The 17,725-nt window shown below is 48.8% G+C and overlaps 1 protein-coding gene across 1 annotated transcript; it reads left to right on the forward strand.

The window, feature by feature from the left end:
- Positions 1-1,545: 1,545 nt before the first annotated feature.
- On the forward strand, positions 1,546-16,290 carry TLE7 (TLE family member 7). The gene is made up of 11 exons (XM_081274730.1): positions 1,546-1,630; positions 6,435-7,106; positions 8,445-8,454; positions 10,551-10,563; positions 13,397-13,763; positions 14,103-14,315; positions 14,404-14,645; positions 14,832-14,973; positions 15,130-15,283; positions 15,637-15,710; positions 16,022-16,290. Exons 1-11 carry the CDS (start codon positions 1,619-1,621, stop codon positions 16,124-16,126), a joined length of 2,004 nt encoding a protein of 667 aa, XP_081130856.1. The 5' UTR covers positions 1,546-1,618; the 3' UTR covers positions 16,127-16,290.
- The last annotated feature ends 1,435 nt before the right edge of the window (positions 16,291-17,725 follow it).

Genomic DNA, 17,725 nt, shown 5'->3' on the forward strand with positions numbered 1-17,725 from the left:
CTCTCCATCCCTCTCTGTTCTTCCTCCCTCTTCCCCAAATTTCCCTCTCATGCATGCTCTCACCTCAGCCCTCCTTGCTCTCTCACTTCCATAGTTCTTGGGTGTCTGAGCTGTTTGAGAGCGGACACTGAGAGGGCATCCATCTTCCTTGGTCTTCCTGAGGTCCCATGAAAGACCTAAGTAGACAGTGGGTCATTTCTCTGGTGGCTGGTGGGATGACCTGTATGCAGTGATGCTGTGTCTAGGGGTGGGAAGGACTCCATATGGAGCTTGTGGAAACTGATCAGGGTCCAGCTCAGTATGGACACTGACCAGGTGTGTTGGCTGTGTTGGAAGCACAGTGTCCTTTTACCACCAACCCTTTCTCTGTGTTCTGTGACCTTGGGCACAATGTCCTCCTGTTCTATGGCTTCCTGATCTATGGAACAGAAGAACATTTATTATGGGGAGGCAGCCAGTCCTTTGTTAGGGGTTCTTCTTCCTGCCAAGGATGGTGTAAACCACCTAAGAAATTAAAGTTTAGAATAATTAGTGAAGAACAAAAGACAAAGTCAGAATTAGGTTTAAAAGATGGAGCACCTGATGGATCCAGTCCACATAGGAGCTGGGGCTAGACAACGGGAAATGGCTCCCGTGGGGCAACATTGGAGTATACCCAAGGCAGGGACAGGTTACCGGGGGAGTCTTGCTTCATGATATTTTTCAGTCAGCAGGTTAATTAGCATCTTGGCAGGTCACATCCATCTCAGAGGGGCTGTGTGGCTACAACAGGTCATCCCATCTCCCCTGCTGTGTGGGACCAGGCAGAGCTTGAATAGGGCTCACGATGTATCTGGGCAGTCAACCAGAGCAAGTGTCCACTGGAAGTTCCCAGACACCAGATTCTCTTATTCACTAGGTTGCGATGTGCAATATAGTCCACACACAACCCATGATGCCCCTCAGCAATGTAGACAAGATAGAGACTAAATTCCATTGGCTCTGGCGATCTGTGTTTAGCAGCTAGCTCAGAGGACATATAATGGGTTCTTAACCATTCTGGTTTCCGACTCAGATGAAGTTGTGAACCCTCCCGAGACATGCCCATGTACCCATGTTCAGCAGTCTCTACCAATTTTGAATCCCTAGCACCGAGGCTTGTCCATGGTACTTGGTCGAGACCCTCTCTTCTACCCTGCCCTGCTTGCCCATCCCCCACCTTCTCATGGCTCAGCATCAAGCTCAGTGGGAGCTCCCCAGCCTCTGAGATGCAGCCCAGTTCAAGATAGACATTTTGGATAATAGAGAAGTTGAGAAACATCCCCCTTGAAGGAGCCATGTGTCATTGTTGTCATCAAGAGCCCCCTCCCTCCTGGCTTGGGACATATATCCACTTCTGTCCCCAGTTGAGTGTTCATTCTCTAGAAATCCAAGACCATTTAAAGATTGGACTCCTATAGAATCACCCAGATTCTCCATTGTGTGCAGGACCAGGAGGGAGTGGGGGAGGTAGGAGGAGGTGGACCTAAAGAGATCACGTCTCACCAGCACTGAGGGCCTCTCCTGGGCTTCTGGAACCATGACTCACCCCTGAAGATGCTGCTTCTGGTCACGTGCCTCCTGGGGTCTTCTCCACAGCATGCTCATACAGGTGAGTATAGGGAGGGGCAGTCTGAAGCTGTCCCCCAGGTACCTATGGGGGTCACTTGGACCATAACATGATATAGGCATGTTTGTTGATTTCCACCTGTTCCCACTAAGGCTTTTTTTTAACATTTTTATAATTTTAATAAGGCTTTTTAAAAATTTATTGTTTTAATTAGTTATACATGACAGTTATACATGCATTTATGCACTTTGATATATCATACATAGATGAGATATAATTTCTGAGTGTACATGTTGCAGCATCATATTGGTCATGTAGTCACAAATATACATACAATAATAATGTCTGGTTCATTCTACTATCTTTCCCCTCCCCTCCCATCACTTCCCTCTACCTAATCTAAGATAACGCTATTCTTCCCTAGTGCCTCCTCCTGCCTTATTGTGAATTAGTATCTGCATATTAGATAAAACATTTGGCCTTTGGTTTTGTGGGATTGGCTTTTTAAAGCTGAGTAGTATTCCATTGAGTATATATATATCACCTTTTCTTTATCCATTCATCTATTGAGGGACACCTAAGTTGGTTCCATAATCTAGTTATTGTGAATTGAGCTGCTATAAACATTGATGTGGCTGTATCACTATAGTATGCTGGTTTTAAGATTTTTGGGTATAAATCAAGGAGTGGGATAGCTGGGTCAAATGGTGGTTCCATTCCCAGTTTTCTGAGGAATCTCTATACTTCTTTCTATGTTGCACCAATTTGCAGTCCCACTAGAAATTTATGAGTATGCCTTTTTCACCACACCCTCACCAACATTTGTTGTTGTCTGTATCCTTGATGATTGCCATTCTGACAGGAGTGAGATGCATTTCTCTAATTATAGAGATGTTAAACACGCTTTCATATATTTGTTGATCAATTGTATTTCTTCTTCTGTGAAGTGTCTGTTCAGTTCCTTAGCCCATTTTATTGATTGGGTTATTTGTGTGTGTGTGTTTTTTTTTGGTGTTTTTTGTGTTTTTTATATATCCAAGAAATTAATGCTTTATTGGAGGTGCATGTGGTAAAGATTTTCTCCGAATCTGTAGGCTCTCTCCTCATGTTATTGTTTCCTTTTGCTAAGAAGAAGCTTTTTAATTTAAACCCATCCAATTTATTGATTCTTGATTTTACTTCTTGTGCTTTAGGAGTCTTGTTAAGGGGGTCAGATCCTAGGCTGATGTGGTGGAAGATTTGGGCCTATTTTTTCTTCTATTAGCCACAGGATATCTGTTTTAGTACCTAAGTCTTTGATCCATTTTGAGTTGATTTTCATGCAGGGTGATAGATAGAGGTTTAATTTCATTTTGCAACATATGGATTTCCAGTTTTCACAGCACCATTTGTTGAATAGGCTATCTTTTCTCCAGTGAATGTTTTTGGCACCCTTATCTAGTATGAGATAACCATATTTATGTGGATTTGTCTCTGTGTCCTCTATTTTGTACCATTGGTATACAAGTCTATTTTGGGCCAATACCATGCAGTTTTTGTTACTATAGCTCTGTAGTATAGTTTAAGGTCTGGTATTGTGATGCCTCCTGCTTCACTTTTCTTACTAAGGATTGCTTTAGCTATTCTGGGTCTCTTATTTTCCCAAATAAATTTCATAATTGCTTTTTCTATTTCTATGAAGAGTGTCATTGGGATTTTAATAGGAATTGCATTAAATCTGTATAATGCTTTTGGTAGTATGGCCATTTTGACAATATTAATTCTGCTTATCCAGGAGCATGGGAGATCTTTCCATCTTCTGAGGTTTTCTTCAATTTCTTTCTTTAGTGTTCTGTAGTTTTCATTGTAGAGGTCTTTCACCTCTTTGTTAGATTGATTCCCAGGTTTTTTGGGTTTTTTTGAGGCTGTTGTGAATGGAATAGTTTTCCTAATTTCTCTTTCAGTGGATTCATCCATTAAGTCTTTTAAGAAGGCAGTAGCAAAGGAGTTTTTGAGGAAAGCAATCCAAAGAAAAATAACAACAATACCTCTCAGCACACAGGATCAGCTTGTCGAATTCAAAATTTTGCACATTTCACACTGTGATTGAGGCCTGCCTAATGGTGGCAAAGAAGGTGACTGATACTGGTTTCATGTTTGAAAGAGAAAAATTCTTAGAACCCTTTTTTAATGCGGGGAGCCACCCGTGAATTGCTTGAGGGTCTTCTCTTGGTATGGAGCCACGGAGGTTTAATTTATCCTTGGGAACTATCCAAGGCTCCCCAACGCGCATTGGGTTGCCCAAGGCACAGGACCTCTATCTCCACTTTACTAGAAGACCCCTCTTGTAGCTCTGGTTTTGGACTTAATCCTCTGGGAACTGGACAGCCCACTTCCTACTTTATTTGGCAAAGAACATTCCACGGAAAACCTATGATGTTCCCCGATATAAGTAAAGCAAGCACGGGCTCCATTTTGTCTTTTCAGTGTGGAAGCCCGATCTCTAAGATCAGCCAGCCTGTCCTGCCCCCCATTTTAAAATTACTTCCTGTGTTCTGTGGCTTTTCCCCCTGCTCTATTTTTCTTAGTCTTTATTTTGCAGCCATCCCACTCCACTGAGAGAAACCTATTTCTACCGCTTACACGGGATGTGGGTGGGATGTTAGTATCTGTTTAATTCATGAATTTTGTACTTATGATGAGAGGATCAGCAGAAAGACAAGGTAATTGGTTCCAAGAATATTAAAACTAAGAGATTTACATACTCAGTTGGAAAAGGAAAGTCAAAGCCGGATTGCTACTTTGGAAACTGAATGGGTTAGACTTGCAAACTGGATGAGTTGGTCTTGCATGGCCACCAGACTGTACTCATGTAGGGTCATCTTCTCAACCAGGCAGAAGACATGGCCCTACTCTAACATTTGTGCCAAGTTCACTGGCTGTGAAAGGGCTGAGTCCCAATTGGTTCTACAGAGTTAATTCAACCGAATTGGATTCCTGGGAGAGTCAAAAGACAGTTGAGGGGAATTGCTTAGGAAATGCATGATTTTTGTTGGTTTGTTTTAAAGCCACACTGACATCATTTTGCCTGTTTCCATGTTTTGGATGTCTTTGTATTTTCCCTGCATGTCAGTGAGAAAACTGAGGTCTGGAGAAGTGCCTCTATCTCCAAGCCTCCATTTTATCATCTGAAAAATGGAGTAATCACAGAACCTACCTTCCCAGTGTGGCTGATGAATTACCAGCTGTCCAATCATGCATGCACACAGACTCACATAGGAGGGCCCCAAAGGTATCTTTCACAGACCCTCTGATAGACATGCAGTCACATACAATGTCCCCCAGAACTCCCACAAAACAGGCACATAGAGGCACACATGGGACACCCCAAAGGTCATCCCTTCTCACAGGCATGCCCACTCTGGCAATCTATAGCTTGAGCATCAAGTGTTGGCAAGGAGTGTGTCTTGAGTGCTTCAAAGGAGTCCCTCCTATCAGAAAGCTGGTGATGTGGTATAGGACCTTTACTGAGGGTCCCAGGGATGCTGTCATGTAAGTCTGACCCATCCTGGCACTCCCAGGAGCTGGCTATATGTAGAAGAAGACCCTGGAGCCCCCAGAACACACTTATACAGAGAGGCGAAGACAGGACCTGGATCACCTGCTTTGCTCATAAGGGCTGATCCAGACCATGCATTGTGAGACCCAGAAGGGCTCCAGGTCATGGGGTTCAAGCTGAGGCCCAGGGATGGTGGGACATCCCCTGGTCACAGGGCAAAGCAGCAATTCATGTTATCTCTTAACCTGGTCATGGGAGAGGTCGGATGGTCAGAGCTCACTGCAACTTTCTCAGCTCATGAGCAGCCTCTTCAGATCACGGATGAGGTGGTCAGGGAAGGGGAACAGTGTGTCCTGTAGCCTGGCTTTCTGCAGGGCCCACAGGTTCTCTGCTGTGGTAGGACTGAGGCAGGGACTCCAAGAAGATGGAGAATTACTAGTGACAGAATCCGATGTCTCAGATCTACCACCAATGTCCTCTCTGAGCCTCAGGTTCCTTGGTCAACACAGGGGGAGGGCTGCTTCCAGGACTCTGGAAGACCTTCCCTGACCTGATAGTCCCTGATGTTTCTCTCCCTCTGTATGTTTGTTTCTGCCCAGGGAAGATACATCTGTTTAGACCCTAAGCTTGGGGAGGGTGAAGAAAGCAGTCAGGTTCCTGCAGCCTCATGAAGTCACATGGTCTGAATACCCAGGAATCCTAATATCCTGTCTTGGCAGTCACTATCCCCAGCTGAACTGCCTGAGTCCAGCCGAGGCCTATGAGGACAACAAGGAGCCTCAGAACCAGAGACACCTGTCCTACACTAAAGCATTTGTTTTTTCAACTAAAGCCTGTGCCCCCACAGGCTGGGATTAAAGTTTTTCTCCTTCAGTCCATATCAGTGTGTCTGTTCCTGCAGCTCAGGGCACCCTCTACCCTTTGACCTTCAGGAACCCTCTACCCTTTGACCTTGGCCTGCCCTTTCCTGGTCAGAAAGGGAAATGGAAGCTCAAAGGAAAACATGGCTCCTGAAGGGCACCAGTGAGTGAGCAGGGAAGAGCCTGGAGAGAGGCCCACAAGGGTCAGGGCTGGGAGGGTCCATGTGGCAGGAGCAGGGTTCCAATGTCATCACACTGCTCCCTGCCCCGTTGTTGGTGGCCCTCTGCAGTGGGGCTCAGGGTTCTGAGAAGAAGGTTCTAGATTGCCTCCTGTCCTCTCTGAAGTCTCCACTCCCTCCAGACCCCTTCTCCACTTTTGTCTGTTATTCTCTGGCCTGACCAGGAACCAAGGACATCCGTCCCCTTCACTCATTCCATTCCATTTCAGAATGTTTACCAGCCGCTTCCACAGGCAGCCCAGGCCAAGAGCCGGGCAACTGCACATGAGCGGCCTGGGCCTGCTCCAGAGGGAGCTAGTGCCCCAGACCAGGGGCAGGCAGGGTTCTGGCAGCGCCTTCCTCCACGAGGCCGCACACATGCTCCACACACGTTGGTCCTCGGCACACCCAGCACCTTCCACGGCTCCCAGGCTTCCGCCCAGCGTCGCAGCCAGGTCGAGGGTCCGGGGTCCGCTGCCTGCTCTTCGCCTCTGGGGCCTGCACCTCCCGCTCCGGATTCATCTCCCGCTGCCCACGCCGGTCCACGAGTGGCTGCCATGTTCCCGAGGTGTGGCACCCACCCCCTACCGGCCACCGAAATCCCACCCACCCTCAGGCCCAGCCCAGCCTCCAGGAAGAGTTCCCGATTGCATGGCGCGCTGAACCTGCCTCCTCCGGCTGCCACCCAGCCGCCTCCAGCAGGGTGGCAAAAAGTCGCCAGCCCGAGGCCGCCAGGTCCCCTGGGCCACGGTAAGGGGCTGTTTTGCCCTCGCCCCCCGCGTATCTGCCACTCCCAGCGCTCCGCCGGCCTGGAGCCCGCAGGCCACGTGCTGCCAGGAAGGGGCCGCCGAGGGGCCGCTCCTGGCTTGGGACCTCGGCGGAGGCGGCTAGTGCCCGGCCTCGTGCTGGCCTTCTAGTGGAAGTGGGCGGAGACGGGCCCGTGTCGGGGAGCCTGAGCCCGGCGCAGGAAGCCATTAGGTTCCCTTCCCCACCCGCCCTCGGCTGCCCCTCGCGGCCAGCGCAAGCCGCGGGCCCAGCGGGTGAGAGGAGGGTCACCAGCCGCAGGCCTCCAGGTCCCTCGGCCAGGCGAAGGCCGGCCCGTGGGCCTGTTTCGAGGGTGGCCCTTCAGCCTCTGCCCCGGCCCAAGCTCCCCAGGGACTGAGCTTTCCGCGGAAGGATCTCCTGGGGCGCGCCCTGGGCGGGAGGCGAGGCCTGGAGGGGCCCCAGGACTTAACAGAGCCCAGCCGGGGACCCTGCAGCTGCAGACCAATCACCCTGGTGATTGGCCCAGACACTGCGACCCTTCCTAAAAGTAGCGGACCCCCCCCCTACACCCTACATAAATAGAGCTGCCCCTGTGGAGGGGGAAGGGATGTTGTTGATGGAGGCCAGAATAGAGGCCTGGGCAGTGCCTAAAGATCCCTCAGGAAGTAAGAGGTAATCCTGGACGGAAATCAGTGCAGGGTTCAGAACTCAAGTGTTCTAAGAAATCAGTGCAGGGTGGGCAGAACAATGCACCCTACTGGACCCGGGAACACCACAGTGATCTCATGGAAAAGGAACTTGGTTAGGCATGGTGAGCTGGGAGGCTCCCCTTGACAGCGAAGGACCTGGTGAACAATGAGGAGCGGCTTCCTCCCTTCCATCTGGAAGGCTCTTCTCCACACTGAACTGGGCTCAAATGCCACCTGCCCCTGGCTGGCCTCCCTGGTTTCTTTGGTCAGCATTGGATTCCCCGCTCACCACATCCTGTCCCCTGGGAGCTGCTGGTGTTCCAACCTAGTAGACAACAGGCTTAGTGGGCCAGATAGTCCCAGACCTTGTTCACAGTACCCAATTGAATGGGTGATGACTATGAATCAGAAAAGGAAGAGGAGTTTGTGCTTGAGGATATATGGCTTATATATTTTCATTGGCAGGCATCCAGCTGAATCCCACTGGACAGTGCACAGAAAGAGACATTCCCAGGGTTGGGGAGGCTACTTGTGAACACAACCACCCAATGAACCCTGCTAGGAACTCAGCCTTACAGGTGGAAGGAGAGTTGGCCTGTTCTCCATTTGCTCACTAGAGGGCACCCAGCCCCAAAATAAAGATCTGGAGGCAGATGTCTGCAGTTTTATCCAGATGACCCACACTGGCCCCGGTGTTGGCCCATCTGGGGTTGAGGTTCCTCTGCCCATTTGACTAACCGCCAAGAGCTTCTGGAAGAGGCACCTGCAGCTGTCTGGCTCTTCTAGGGGAGCCAAGGTGAGAAAAGCACAGGCAAAACTGCCTGGAGTTTGCAGGGTGAAGAGGGAAAATGCTGTTGGGATTTGCAGTTCCTCTAACTCATGACCCAGTCTTTGGTTTTACTTATTTTTTTCTCGTGGCAAAATACATATAACATGGAATTTACCACTTTTAACTCCTTTTATGTGTACCATTTGGTGACTTGGGTACATTCACAGTGTTTAACACTCATCATTACCATCTAGTTTCAGAACTTTTCATTGCCCCAAAAGGAGCTCCATACCTAGTAAGCAAGCACTTGTGCCTCAGTCCCCTGGTCCATGTCCTCCAGCCACTGCTAACCTGCTTTCTGATATTATGGATTGATGTTTTCTAGATATTTCATATGAAAAGAATCAAACAATATATGGACTTTCATGTGTGGCTTCTTTTATTTAGCCTAATGAAAATCATTCCAACATTCCACCTCCCTGAGAAAGGCCCAGGCTCTGTTCTGGGCCTTCTATTTTCCCTAAAACCCCTTCTAGATATTACCAAGGTCCTAAATTTCATAGACAAAAATAGGAAAGGTAAATATGTAGCTTTTTGAAAAGCATGAAGGTGTATATATCTTCATGATATTGGGGTCAGCAAGCATTTTCCAAACAAGACTCAGAAAGAATTAGCCTTGCTAGGAGTGATGGTACCCACCTATAATACCAGAAGCTTGGAGGCTGAGGCAGGAGGACTACAAGTTTGAGGCCAGCCTGGACAAGTTAGTGAGACCCTATCTCAAATTTGAAAAAAAAGAAAGAAAAAGAAAAAAAGGTCGGGGAAGAAACTTAGAGGTAGACTGTTCCTGGGTTCAGTCCCCATCACTGAAAAACAAAACAACAACCAACCAACCAACCAACAACAACAACAACAACAACAAATTAATATTAAAAGAAAATGTAAAAGAGACAACTAAATGTGGGAACCTTCTGTTTATCTAAAGTCACCATTAAGAGAGTTAAAAGGTAGCCCAGATTGCTTAAAGACATTGGTCTCTCACATATCTAACAAAGGATGATGCATATCTACAATATATAAAGAACTCCTATGATCCAGTCAGTTTTTCTCAAACATTTTTTTGGGATACAGTGTCTCCTTCATGGGAGGCAAGTACTCTACCCCTGAGCTATAGCCTTAGTCCCTCAAAAACATTTTAAAAAGTCGTAGAGATATGGATTTGCATTGTAGCTCTTCTGCCTGTTTGGGATCTTGGATGAGTATATGTGAGGTTCTGACTCCCCAAATTAATTCTCATATTTCCAGATTAGGAATAAAATCCAAGCTCTACTTCTTTGTTGTGTTTCCTGTGAGAATAAATAAATGGTTCATGAGTCAGGGTGTGGATTTATGTGTATATCAAGGTCTCCTCCACCCCCCTCTTAAATTGGATGATTTGGGCCTGGCCGAGCCTGATCTGTGGTCCCCTGCTGCTGGCAAAGCCCAGGTGTGGAAATGCTCCCTTACGTCCCCTGGGGGTCAGGTAAGGCAGAAACAGGGAAGAGGGTGGGGGAGATGGAGAGAGCCCAATATTAAATGCCAAGCTAGGGAGTCTAGAGTTATCTTAAAGACTATAGGTGGCTACGAAAGTTTTGAGGGAAAAGGGGATGTGAGGAGGAGGGGAGAGACAGAGAGCTCTGAAGAGCCGAGGTCAGGGGTGGTAAAAGATTTCCAAGCAGCAGCCATATTAGGACTTTTGCTTCAAAGGAAGGAAGCCAATGAGTGAGAAAGAAATCAGAGTAGAGAGTAGTTTTGGTGTAGATGGTGGGCAGGAAGCAGATGAGGGGAGCTGGGCAGGACAGGTGTCCAGCTTCCCCTTCATTCAACTTGATGGAAACACAAAGTCTGGGCCTCACCCAGACCTGAATGAGAGTTTGTAGGGGTGGGCGGAGCACTCGCTCTGAACCAGGCCTCCAGGGATTTTGATGCTCATATTGAAGAACCACTACAGAGGTGCAGGGTTTCCCTGGTCCTCACTTTGAGAGACTCTGGTAAAAAGGCAGCAAACACAGAGCCATCCTGTTCAGGCAGAGCAGGTAGAAGAAAAGGGAAAGCTCCTCCCCCCTCTCCTGATTGCCCTGTAGGCTTCAGCCCAAGGTCAGCCTTGGGAGCAGAGGGAGGGATTCCTCTAGAGATGAGAGTTGGCACCCAGCTGGCCTTTGCTCAAACACTAGTTCTTGAAGGGCAGCTGGAACCCAGTTCAAAGGCTTATGCCCCCCAAGTTTATCACCCCATCTTCTTTCTGCCATGAACTTTCTTGGGGGGAAGTCCCTGTCTTTCCCCCACCCAAAGACACGAGTGTTAATTGGAAATCTGGGCCTAGTAATTGACCACTCATGCAGAGGCCCAACAGCTGACCCGAGTTCTGACCCAGGGCTTCCTTATCTGTTAGGCTAAGGTTTACAAATAGCAGCCCTGGGCAGTGCCTGAGTCTGGAGGGGAGGGTCTAGGGATGGGGGAGGGCCTGGCTGGGTCTGCATTCTGCTGACTTTACACCTCCTAGGGTTTGCCCTGTCTTCTGAGGTGAGCTTCCTGTGGTGGGGGATGTGTGGGTGCTTCTCTGGCTGGCAGGGTGAGCTCCCCAGTGAGATTGATCCTTTCTTCTACTCTTTTCAGAAAACCTTGCCTTAATTCATAGGATGAAATTCAGGTTAATTTGAAGTCAGAAGTGCTGGTTAAACAGCTTCACTGTCTTTAAGCTTTACCCAGTTTCCCAAAGGGGGCCTGGATAGGAGGTCTGGCGCTATAGTCGGGGAGTGCCCATGCTCCATGCTATCTCAGCCCTGGTGTCTCCAGTTAAAGGAAGCCTGCCACATCTCTGGGAGGATGGGTTAAATTAACCGAACAACTACTTGAGAATCATGGGGATTACCATTGGGGGGGGGGGGAGAAAAATGGCCATTAGCTGAGAAAGAGGCTTTAACTCTCACAATTTTTAAATTTAGGCTGAAGTAGCTGCAAATATGCAAAATTTCTACCAAGCTACATGGTAACTAATTTCCCTCCCATTCTTCTTTCCAGTTTACTAACTTCTGTCCCTCAAAGGCAACCACTCTTCCTGATTTTTTGTGTGCATACAAACATATATAAGGATAAATTCTCATTTCCATCCTTTCACACAAAGGTTACTTATTTTGCACATTGTTCTTAACTTTGCATTTCCCCCCACTTATTAACAGCCTTGGAATTTTCCATATCAATTTATGTGTCCTTGTTATTTTTAACAAATGTGTAGTATTCTGGTATGTGGATATGCTATAATTGATTTCACCAATCCCCTCATATGGCCATTTGGGTTTTGTCCAGTCGTCTGCTGTCACAAACAGTGCTGTAATACCCCACCTTGTGTATATATATATTTTGTATAGACCCAATTGTATCCGCAGAATAAATTCATGAAAATGAACAGCTAGGTCAGAGGGTAACTGCTTTGGTAATTATGGTGGATATTTCTTCTAATGGTTAGGTAGAAAAAAGATTGAGAAAGACAGCATTTGAGTTTCTTTTCTAGGTTTTTCTAGCTGTCTGATCCAGAACCTATTGCTCACCTGCTCTGAGCTTCAGTTTTTAAATTTACAAAGTGTGGCCCACACAGGCTGGGGGTGTAGCTCAGTGGGAGAGCATTTCTCGACATGCTGGAGGCCCTGGGGTTGATCCTCGGCTCTGCAAATAAATGAATGAAAAACCAATAAAATGTGGCGCACACGGTTGTGAGGATAAAATGAGATCAGCCTCATGAAACCTTTAGTTCAGAGTCAAACACAGCAATATAGCTTCCCAAAGGCAGGTGGCCTGGGTTCTCCCTGTGCCCGCTGGGGCCAAGGACTGAGCCCACCTGTCAGCCTACACTCCTAACTGGAGGACTGTGGTGCCTTGTAGCTCCTGATGATCTGTGAATAGAGCTCTGGGTCTCTCCAGGGCCTTTCTAGGACTAGTTTTTGGACAGACTGTAATGGAATCTTCCTGAAGGAAGTTACCGAGTCTGCCTTAAGTCCTCAGAGCCCTGGTTCCTGGCATAATTCACGACCAAACACCCTGTGTTACGTTCGTTATTTGCCACTAACCTTATACAACGACGAGTATTCTACACAGACGATTCCATTTAGAACGATTCCCGAGGATAGAAAACACTACCTCTGAGCCAACCTCTTTATCATTATGCGTTCTTGTCCATCCAGATGGGATGCTTTGAGTTTGCATGGCCTTCATCTCCTTCACCCTGCCCCCTCCCAGGGGCAAGATGACTGGAGTGTGGTGTTCCTGTTGCTCGTATTTTATTTACCCTCGGGATGGACCCTCATTTAGAATGTGTGTGTTCAGATGAAAGGGTGAGTTTGATTTTATATGACCAGAAATGCAGGCCATGCATGGAAAAGGAACAAACCTACCTGATCCTTCCCTCTCAGGGTGCCTGTGTGAAACTCTCAGCCTGGACTCTGTTGCTGCCAATGCTTAGTACAAAAGTCAGCCGGTGACCACTTTGAGGTCTTGCCCTGAAAAAGGAATATCAGACCCTTCCAGATAGATCCCGCGTGGCACATCTGCATTCCTGCCTCTGTTCTGTTTCCTGTTACAGGGGATCAGGATCTGTTTGGTGGGTCTATTTCTGAAGCCCTAGAGCCAGGTGGCTCAGGCACTTCATTGATCCAGGACATGAGTAGAGAGAAGGAAGAGGACTCTTTCAGTATACTCAGGATTTATGATGAACCAGAGGAGAGAAGGAATATGCCAGAAAGCTCTGGTATTTCTTCTCAGCATGAACAAGTGCAGTACCAACTGGACAGTCCTTATGAAATGCTCCAGATCCCTCCATGTCCCCCCATGCAGCATGGCCCTGTTTATCAGGAGATGAGCAGTATGACCCAGCAGCAGTGGGACTTGCAGACCCTAGACACATCTGAGCTCCGGGCCATGTGGTTCTCGGGGGCAGAACCAGGAGAGGCAGCAGAGGCTGGCCCCAGGTGGGGCTCTTTCAGCCAGACCGGGTGGGGCGGCCCCCTGTCCCTGGGGAGAGGGGATTCCTGCAGGAAGCCCTGTCTTCATGCCTCCTCCTCTCATTTGTCACAGCTTCCTACCAGGATCTGCGCTTGGTAAGTACTGGCTGTGACAGTGTGGGCAGGAAGGCGACGGAACGGGGCCCTGGCGTCAGGAGAGCATCCCTCTCCCCTAGACGTGCACCTCTCGGTGCTGACACCCTCTCCACCAGCCGGTGGGTGTCGCTGTCCTGTCTTCCCGCAGGCCATCCCTCTTCTTCACCTTCCCCCAGTGGAGAAGTCTGGTCACTCCTCAGAGCGGTTGTAAGTACCTTCTTGTCCTGGTCTCTAACCCCCGAGCCTCCCTCTCCCACCTGCCTGCTAGTTGAGAAACAGTGCATCTGTGCTCTCCCTCCCTCCCCACGTGTGGTGGTGCCCTGAAGGAAGCTGCCCTCCTCTTCCCACCAGCCCCACAGTAGGCCTTTCAGCTCCCAGTGACACTCCTTCAAGGGATGTGGCCCAGGGAGCCTGGAGCCACACTCTGCTGTTGGATGCATTGATGGTTAGGAATTTGCTTAGTGGACAGGACCGTGCTGTCCCCGTGGGTGGCAGCAGGTCAAGGCCATGACCCTCTCATTGCCTCCCACCCTGTACTCTTCCCAGCCTCCCATTCCAGGTGAAGTGGTGGTCAGGCAGAGGCCCCCACGGGATTCCTGGAAGGTTGGTATGCTCCGCCACGGGAAGAGAGTCTACGCGGTGGCCGTCGGTGGTGCAACCCGCCACGTGTACACGTGTGGCTCCGGCTACATCAGGGTGTGGGACGAGAGTGCTCTGCACGCCTGGGACAAGGCCCCTGAGGCCCAGCTGGACCTGCAGGTCAGGGTGTTCTAGTAGGGATGGGGAACCCAAAGAAGGCCTCTACTTCGGCGAGGCAAGGTGACACGAGTGTGCTCTGTCCCTGCAGAACCCTCAGAACTGTGTCCTCACCTGCAAGCTGTTTCCCGATGAGCAGAGCCTGATCACGGGAGGCGTGTCCCAGACCCTGACTCTCTGGGACCTGGCGCCCACACCCCGCGTCAGGGCACAGCTGGCCTCCACGGGCCCCATGTGCTATTCTCTGGCCATCTCCTCTGATGCTCATATCTGCCTGGCTTGTTTCAGAGGATTTGTGGAGATCTGGGATTTACAGAACCAAATCTTGATCAGGTATGACCTCTCTCCAGAGCTACTCAGGTGCCCCTGGGGGGGGGGCTTGGCTGGGACACCTCACCTTCCCCTCTTGGCAGTAGGGTGATTCGAGGCAGTGTGGAAGATATATCTGGGACTCCCTGGCCCTGAAACTGCTGGAGGCCCCATCCTACCCCTGGACCTCTGAGTTGGTTTTCTCACCAGGAAACACGAAGTCCCTATATACGGGTCCCGCTGTGTTGACATCGCAGGCAATAAATTCTGGACGGGAGGTGAAGACACCAGCTTGTATTCCTGGGACCTGCGGAGCTACCAGAGGCTTCAGCAATTCAATTTACAGAATGAGGTACCTGGTCAGCCATGTTGGGGCTGAGTGCTCCTGCCGTGGGGGTTGGATGCAGGTAGTGGCGGCCGGTGTGTGGGGGAGTCCAGGTTGGAAGAGGCAGCATGCACCACGGCCTTGGCAATTCTGAATGCTGATCCCAAAACTTTTTCCAAACAGATCCTCAGCATTACCCACGATCCTAGCGAGGAATGGATGCTAGTGGGCTTGAGAACGAGTGATATCATAATCCTACACACTCATCGGAAGGAGAAGTTCAAGGCTGTCCTACAAAAATACACCCACCACCACAGCCTCAAGTTCTCCTCCTGTGGTGAGGGAGAAGCAGGTGGCCCCTCCACTTCCTGTTTGGAACCCACTTTCCCATCTTCTTTCTCTACTCACCCCTGTTTCTTTTCTGGCTTCCTATATAGAATGACAGACAGCCCAAAGACAGACAGACAGAAGTGGCACGAAGCCACCTGATGGTCCCATTCAGTGGTACATGTGTGTGACGGGAGGCTGGAGGCAGATAAGGCAATGGTTTGGGTCACGTCTCTGATTTTTACAGACAGGAAAACTGAGGCAGAGAAAGAGAGTCACCCTCCCCCCATCTAGTTGAGGACAGAGTTGGGACTGGGATGTGGGCTCAGCCTCTCGCTCCCCCTCTGTTCTTTCCTCTTCCAGGCAGCTATTTTGTGACCACACTGGACGAGTCCATCCATTGTTTAGCGGCACCTTCTCTACAAAGGCTGTTTCAGGTACTGGAGGAGGGATGTGCAAACCAGGTACTTGGAGCTCACGGTCCTAGATCCAGATGTTGGACCCAGAGAGAGAGAGAGAGTGCCAGGCAGTGCCTCTAAGACAGCGATCCAGGGCATTACACAAGGAGGGCACTGAGAATTAAGATCCCGTGGACTCACGGCTTCTACCTCGAGCCCCAAGACCGGGCCCTGTTTCCAGACCAAACCTCTGGGCTGTGCGAGCCTGGAAATAGTCCTAAATGAAACCTCCCATGCCTGGCTCAAGCCCCTGCATACCATCCCTCTTTCCACCCCCTCTTTCCTTCTAGGTAAAGGAGTCCTCAGATATCTTGTGTTGTGACATCTCCTCTGACAACCGGTATCTGGTCACGGGCTCCAAGAACAGTGCCACGGTTTACCAGCTCATGTACTGAAGATCATGCACCATGGTCCTTCCAGTGAAGACCCCGAGAAGGCCAGTGTGACTTAGCATGCTGGGCAAATTCAACAGCTGTCGTCCTCTTGCCTCAGCCTTCATGGCCCGTCTTCTGCCCTCTCCCACACCTCCAGCCTGCACTTCGGGTTTTAAATTATATGGCTTGAGGCTTTTCCTATATTATTTTTCTGCCTCTGATTTCTGGGTTTTGGCAGGAAATGTTATGAGATATGGCCTTTAATTAATAAAACAGCAAAGCATAATCCAAAATGCCTGGATATGTGTCCATTTTTTTTCAAATAATAAAGTCATTGTAATAGATTGGTTATCCCTGTCTTTAGTAAATGGAAGTGTACTCTCTTAACTTCCTTGCAGGTGGGACAGGAATTATAGACCAGACTTACTTCTGTTTGTAATCTTTTTCTGCGAGATCAAAGAATTACTAGAATCTTTAAAAAGCTCAAGAAAAAAATATGTATAGTTAGGCCTTTGTGGGTTCTATCTGTGTCCTTGGATTCAACCAACAATGGACTGAAAATATTAAGAAAAAAAATTGCTTTTATACTGAACATATAGAGGTTTTTTCTTTATTTCCTAAATAATACAGTATGACAACAATTTACATAGCACTTAGGTTGTATTAGGTGTTGTAAGTAATCTAGAGATGGCTTAAAGGGTGTGGGGGATGTGTGCAGATTATATATAAATACTATGCTATTTTATAAAAGGGATTTTGCTATCCATGGGAGCTTCTGGAACAAGTACCCCACAGATACCAAAAGATGACTGTACATATACAAACTTTCAGATGGTATCAGGAAGTGGCTAGACCCACGATGCTCAGTCACTACCTGAGTTAGAAACCCAGGAGATGGTCTCCCCATGTCCTGAGGCTGGCTCCCTTTGTGGGTCTCACTTGGGTAATGTAGGAACTTCCTACTTCAAGCTACCTCTTTGTACCTCACTCTGTATAAGCCCTGGTCCTCATCCTGGCATTTGGTACCAGTCAAACTTGCCTATCTCATTATTTCAGGACACCTTCCTCCTATTTGAGAATGCAGTATTTCCTTGAAAAAGCCCCAGCTCCTGAAATAAAGGGATACAGTCCTGCTCTCTGGTCTTCTTCCATCTGCCTCTTTGCATGGCTGAGGTAGCAGCCACCCATTGAAATCTGCAGCTTGGAGTTGTCACTTCAAGGAATCCTCACAGCCTGGGACCAACTGTCTCATTCTTTGCAGCTTCTAGACATGGTCATGTCCCCAGTTCTTGCCAGGGGAACATTCTACCACGCGGCCTGCGCAGTGGTTTCATTAATGAGGTTCTGGCATTAAGTTAGTTAGAAGAGATCAAAATAAAACACACAAACCAGTACCTTATTTTACATTGCTAGGTCCGAGACGGCTCGCCTCCCTGGTTCCCGCCTCCAGCCGCCCAGCAGGGCAGCGAGGATTACTCTGGGCTAGCAGGAGAGAGAGAGCGAACACGCCTGGGAGTAGCTTTTTATTTGGGGAACAAGAGATTCAGGGGAGAATTCCATCCAATGAAGGTTGAGGGGGGGCTGTACTCCAAGGTCAGGGTCAGTGATTGGGTCTCCGGG

This window comes from Spermophilus citellus (assembly GCF_964194105.1).
Source record: "Spermophilus citellus genome assembly, chromosome: 18".
Classification (NCBI taxonomy): domain Eukaryota; kingdom Metazoa; phylum Chordata; class Mammalia; order Rodentia; family Sciuridae; genus Spermophilus; species Spermophilus citellus.